At 58.2% G+C, this 6,000-nt stretch overlaps 1 protein-coding gene across 1 annotated transcript in view; it reads left to right on the top strand.

Moving 5' to 3' along the window:
• CABP2 (calcium binding protein 2) overlaps positions 1–3,631 on the top strand; it is a 5,093-nt gene extending 1,462 nt beyond the window's left edge. Inside the window, exons 2-6 of the mRNA XM_034644844.1 lie at positions 572–781; positions 1,388–1,418; positions 2,192–2,326; positions 2,822–2,931; positions 3,034–3,631. Of these exons, the coding sequence (XP_034500735.1) occupies positions 572–781; positions 1,388–1,418; positions 2,192–2,326; positions 2,822–2,931; positions 3,034–3,360 (813 nt within the window). The 3' untranslated portion in view covers positions 3,361–3,631. The remainder of the gene's footprint in view (positions 1–571; positions 782–1,387; positions 1,419–2,191; positions 2,327–2,821; positions 2,932–3,033) is intronic.
• Positions 3,632–6,000: the final 2,369 nt, after the last annotated feature.

Raw genomic sequence — 6,000 nt, 5'->3', positions numbered from 1 at the left:
CTGTGCCAAGCGGCCTCGACACCGGGGGCCTAAGGTAGGACGGCTCATGGGAAGAAGCCAAGGCCAGGACGGGGGTTTTTTTTTTTTTTTTTTTTTTGGAGCTGTAGCCTGGGAAGGGTCAGGTGGGGTGGGCACAGCTGTGTGAGGGCCAGGCAGGGGGATAAAGGGGTTGGTTCCCACTGCCCTAGACCAATCAAGATTTTCCCCGGGAAGGCCCCAGACTCTAGCCCCTCCCATGGAGCACTGGGCCTTCCCTGGCAAGCTCATCAGGCGCCCCCTCCAGCTGCCCATCCAGCTGCCTGTGGCCGCTGCCATCCCTGCTCTCTGCTCGTCGAAGATGGGAGATGCAGAGCTTGAGCTCAAGGTCCCATTCTGCCACTGGCTTTCTGAGTGACCTTGGCCTAGTCCCTTCGTTTTCGGGGGGCCTTGGTTTGCCCAATTGAACAGTAAGGGGATGGACCCTTCCAGCCTAGAGTGTTGATGGGTGCGAGCCCTCACTGTCCTGTGCCGGGTTCCAAAGACGGGAGAGGCTGGTAAACGAGGGTGGAGGGGCTGCGACCCCAGCTCATAGCTGGCTTTGCTGCAGGACCACTGGCAGTGGCCCAGCTCCCCCCCAGGGGGCTCCCGCCACAGCCCCGGCCCCAGCCCTGGCCCAGGCCCCAGCCCCAGCCCTGAGGAGCAGGGGGGCCCGGGGCCGGGCATCCAGGGCTACTCGGTGCTCAACAGCCTGGTGGGGCCCGCCTGCATCTTCCTGCGGCCCAGCATTGCCGCCGCCCAGCTCGTATGTACGGTGGCCCCTACCTTTGCCACCCCTCTGCCTCTCCTTGAGTAGGGGGGAGAGGACGGAGTGGGGTCTTCGGAGCAAAGGCACACAGACCCAGGGGGTGGGGCAAAGAAAAGTGGAGACACAGAAACAAGCTCAAATTGGGGAGGGGGGAGACTCAGGGAGACAGGCCAGGAAAGAGAGAGACAGACCCGAAGAACCTCCGAGACAGCCACCAGGGACGTGCGCACGGAGGTGGCAGGGCCTCCAATGGAGGGACAGAGAGAGAACAAGAGACATACAGTGACACTCAGGTCCCCGGGGCCAAGTCTGGGGTTCTGCCTGACCCCAGATCCACTTCTGGCAAATGGAGCTCTGAGCCCTACAAGGAGGTGGGGGCAGGAGGTGGGCCCTGGGAAAGATCTGGACAGGGGGCAGAGAAGGGGGGGGCCAAGACACCCAGGCCAGTCAGCAGAAATGGGTAGAAGCAGGTGTGAGCAGTGTCAGACAGACACAGGCCCTGCCCGTCATGTTGGGGGTGAGTGGGGGGCCCCAAAGAAAAAGAGGAAGGGGTGCAGGTGCCTGGGTGGTCCAGGGAATTCTTAACCTCTCTGTGCCCCCCAGGACCGGGAGCTGCGGCCAGAGGAGATCGAAGGTAAAGGGTTTTGGAAAAGACTAGAGTCTCCAGAGGGGTGGGCATAGGGCGGGGCACATGGTGGGGGGGGCTGGCCTTAGCTGGTCTCCAGGAGGAACTAGGGGCAAGGAGGGGGCTGCGGGAGATCGAGGAGATGGGGACCAGACTGAACGGGGAGGGGTTGACAGAGCCCCCAGCTGCCAGTTCCCAGATCTCATCTGCCAGGAGGGTAAAGGGCCCCTTTTATATTTGTTCATTCAGCAAACACCTCCTGGGTGCCTACCGTGTGCTTAGCCCTGTGCGGGAAGCACTGCGGAAGGGGCCAAACTGGACAGATGTGGCCCACATCCTCCGGAGACAGATGTCAATACGTCAACTATGAGTACAAATGGTGCTCAGTGCTCCCAAGGAAATGAACAAATGGGCTGGAGGGGACCCAATGTAGAGGGAAGACTTTCTTGAGTAGGTGACATTAAGGACCAGAAGAGGGTAGAGTGTTCCAGAACGTGAGCTCCATGAGGCTAGGGACTGTCTTCTTTTCTTTCCCTGCCCTCCCTCCCTCCCTCCCTGCCATATCCTCAGTACCTAGAGCAGAGCTTGGCCCATAGTAGGTGATCCTTAAATATTTGTTGAAAGAATGAATTAAAGAAACAGCATGTGCCAAGATGCTAAAATGGCAGAGAAACTGAGATTTACAAGGAGGACGTGATTAGACCAAAGGAAGATGGGTGTGCTGGTCCAGGTTGGGGTCCAGGGGGCTGTGTGGGAGGAAGTGACCCCACCCTGCCCGGCAGAGCTGCAGGTGGCCTTCCAGGAGTTTGACCGAGACCGGGACGGCTACATTGGCTACCGGGAGCTGGGCGCCTGCATGCGGACGCTGGGCTACATGCCCACCGAGATGGAGCTCATCGAGATTTCACAGCAAATCAGTATGTGCCTCAGACCTGCCCCACCCCCAGTTCTCCAGAGGCCACGGCCATGGCTTGAGCTGCTGGGCAGCCTGGGGCACGCAGGTGCCCACACAGGTCGGCCCCCAGAGCCCGGGACCCTGCTCATTCTCAAGGCACTTTCTCTGCCTCTGAAGAATCTCACCATCCCCTACAAGGTGGGCAGGGCAAGGACCATTATCCCCATTTTTTAGATGAGGAAACTGGGTCTCTGGAAGCTTAAGTGACTTGGCTAAGGTCACAGAGCCAGGTCATTGGAGCCAGGGCTTAAAGCCAACCAAAGTCTTCAGGAAAATTAAGAAAGGCCACCAGAAAACACAGATGATCCAGCCTGGGGAGCACCCCTCCCCATGAGAGAGAAGGGCCCATTTAGTGGGGCAGGGGAGAGGGCCAGAGGCTGGGAGAGATGGGCAGGGGAGGGCCAGGGCTGGGAAGGGGTCCCTGATTGCTGGGGTCTCTAACGGGCATGGCCCCCAGGTGGTGGAAAGGTGGACTTTGAAGACTTTGTGGAGCTGATGGGCCCCAAGCTGCTGGCAGAGACAGCAGACATGATCGGCGTCAGAGAGCTACGGGACGCCTTTCGGGAGGTGCGGCCACTGGGGCTGGAGGGCGGGCAGGGGGCCACGGGTCTGCTGCGAGTGAGGGCGGAGTGAACGAATGATTCGGTCGGGGACTCAACGCTACCACAGTTTGACACCAACGGGGACGGCCGCATCAGCCTGGCGGAGCTGCGGGCAGCCCTCAAGGCCCTGCTGGGGGAGCGCCTCAGCCAACGGGAGGTGGACGAGATCCTCCACGACGTTGACCTCAACGGGGACGGCCTGGTGGACTTCGAAGGTACCACCCACCACCCTCCGCGCTTCGTGCCACACACCCTGGGAGGTTCAAAGGAACATGGTCACTGCGCGCCAGACCCCGTGCTAAGCACCCTATGCCCTCTCCCCGCAGGACAAGAAAGCCAATTCTTAGGAAAGTGTGAGTGCTTAGCAAAAGATGTGGACGGAGCCAAGATGTGAAGCCAGACAGGCTGACCAGAACCCAGCTCTTCCTCTGTGCTGGATTCCCACCAGGCGGAGATAAGGGTTAAGTAATAATAGGAAGCCAAGGAAAATCAGTATGTAGAAATTCTCCAAAGTAGGCCTCAAAGTTGTTCCTGAGCTTCCTAGCAGCCAAAGCAAAGAGGAAAACAGGTTTAGTTACAAGCGTTTTGTGTTTTTTTTTTAAGATTTTATTTATTTATTTGACAGAGAGAGAGAGACAGAGAGGGAACACAAGCAGGGGGAGTGGGAGAGGGAGAAGCAGGCTCCCCGATCAGCAGGAAGCCCAACGTGGGGCTCGATCCCAGGATGCTGGGATCATAACCTGAGCTAAAGGCAGACACTTAACAACTTGAGTCACCCAGGTGTCCCACAAGGGTTTTTTCCCCCCATATAACAAAGCCCCCCTTCTTAGCCCAAAGGCCTATTCCCTACCAGATTCAGAAGACTCCCTTGCAGGCCCGGCCCTGGACTGCGCTCCCTCCCACCTGCCGGCCAGTGTATTGGTCTCACAGCTGTTGGGCTCCAGAGAACAGACCTGCAACCTTGGCTTTGTCCTGGCAGAGTTCGTGCGAATGATGTCTCGTTGAGCCTGCACAGAAGCTGGAGGCAGCGGACAGGACTTGGGATCACAGCCACTGCCTACAGTGTGTTCCAGGAAGCCCACTGCCTCCAAATGACCCTACCCCTCTCCTTCCCACCCTGCCTGTGTGCAACACTCCGGCCTGCCCTCACCCCCACGTCTTCACCAAGCCCCCGTGCCCATCCCTGTCTCTCTAACAATAAAGTACCTTGGGGCCTGGGGAGATGGCTTTTACCTCTCACTTGTGTACCGCGGAGGACCCAGTCTTTGGCCCCCAAAAGTTAAGTCCTGGGCTGTAGCACTCCCCAACTGTGAACCCCAGGTGGGCAGGGGCCCTTTCTGGAACCTGGGCCTATCTCAAAGTAAGTCTCAGGAAACGTCCCTAGACGAGGAAACGCCACCTGCTTCTCCCAGAGCTGGGATGCGCTCGGCCCCTCATCCTGTAATAAAGGCTCCCGCCAGGCCCAGGGTTACACATGTCCTGGCACGTGCTGCCAGATTCTTCTTCCTAGAGTGTGACTTGCGTTGTGTCACACTCCTCCTGTTCAGGAACTGGCCGTGACCCCCCACTGTCCCCAGGTCAATCCAGCCCCTTCTCCCCGCACCAGAAGGCTCTGGGAGGATGAGGGCTGGCATAGAGTCACACACAATTAGGCCGAAGCGGAGGTGGGACTTACACCCCAGCCCCAGGGCCGACAGGAGAGGGTTCCTGGGAGTCAGGGAGGCCCTGGGCCTCAGGCTCTCCTAGCTGCGGCGAACATCTGCTCTGCAGGGCACTGCCTGACCCGCTGCTGTGCCCGCCCGCTGGGAGGAAGGATGAGCCCTGACCTCCTGGTCAAGAAGGGGTGGGAGCTTCCAGCGCCCCTGCCTGGGCTTCACCATCGCTGCTGCCAACAAGATGGCCTTGGGACCAAGAAGGCAGGCAGTTACCGGTGTCCCACCCGCCCAGAGCCTGGACACCGAGGTGCTAGGGTTGGCCACAGCGACCTCGGCATCACCCACTCACCGGCAGATCCCTATTAATCCTAATACTCAATTACAGGATCTTCCTGCCAGTCTGGCAGGCCTGGGGAGGAGGGGCTGCTGCCCCGGCCCCACAGCTTCTAGGGGAGCTGGGGTCCACCCTCGCTCCCACCACCCTCCACCAGCCGGCCCAGCTGGCACTGCCGCCTGAGATGTCTGCCCCTCTACCGGGGCCGGGGGCAGTGATGGGTGTGCGTCGCAGGAAAACCAGAATCCTGCTCAGGGTCTGCCTCCCACTGCCCCCTGGCTCCCAGCCTGGCAGGCTCTGTGGCTGGGGCAGGGGCAGGGGGTGATGATGGGATGGTCTTAATTGGCTGTCATGTATCTGCTGACACAAGATCTCCCATATCTCACACGTGCCCTCCTACCCCAAAAAGACTGCTGGCCCGGAAGGTGCCAACAAGGTAACTGCTGGACCAGGAACTGGGCAGGGAAGGAACAGTGAGTAGGCAGGGACTGTGCTGGGTTAAGAGCCCCCTCTCTGCTTCAAGGGGGCACCTGCCTTCCAACCCCAGCGACTGTTGCCAGGGGAGCAGGCCGCGGCTATGAGATCTTCTGATTTCCCGAAAGAAGCTGTAAATCAGATTTACATTAAGTCCCCTTTAAATAGTTTGACTACTGATGATAGCATTCGAGAAGGTGTATAACCCTTAAGTGTACAGTTCATGAGTTTTAGATGTGTGTGCGCCCAGGGAACCGTCACCCCATCATGATATTGCCTCCACTTATTTTATTTAGAACAGTTCTAGGCATACAGAATTACCCTGAGGACAGCACAGGGAGTTCCTGCATACACTCCACCTTGGCCAGCCTCTCCTGTTAGTCAAGGTTCTCCAGAGAAACAGAACCAATAGGAGATACCTCTGTGTGTGTGTGTGTGTAATGTGTGTGTGTGTAATGTGTGTGTGTGTGTATGTGTGTGTGTAATGTGTGTGTGTAATGTGTGTATGTGTGTGTGTAATGTGTGTATGTGTGTGTATGTGTGTGTGTATGTGTGTGTAATGTATGTGTGT

This window comes from Ailuropoda melanoleuca, chromosome 16 (assembly GCF_002007445.2).
Source record: "Ailuropoda melanoleuca isolate Jingjing chromosome 16, ASM200744v2, whole genome shotgun sequence".
In the NCBI taxonomy this organism is placed as follows: domain Eukaryota; kingdom Metazoa; phylum Chordata; class Mammalia; order Carnivora; family Ursidae; genus Ailuropoda; species Ailuropoda melanoleuca.
Note: the sequence above shows the minus strand (reverse complement) of the source record. Positions and strands in the feature narration are given on the sequence as shown.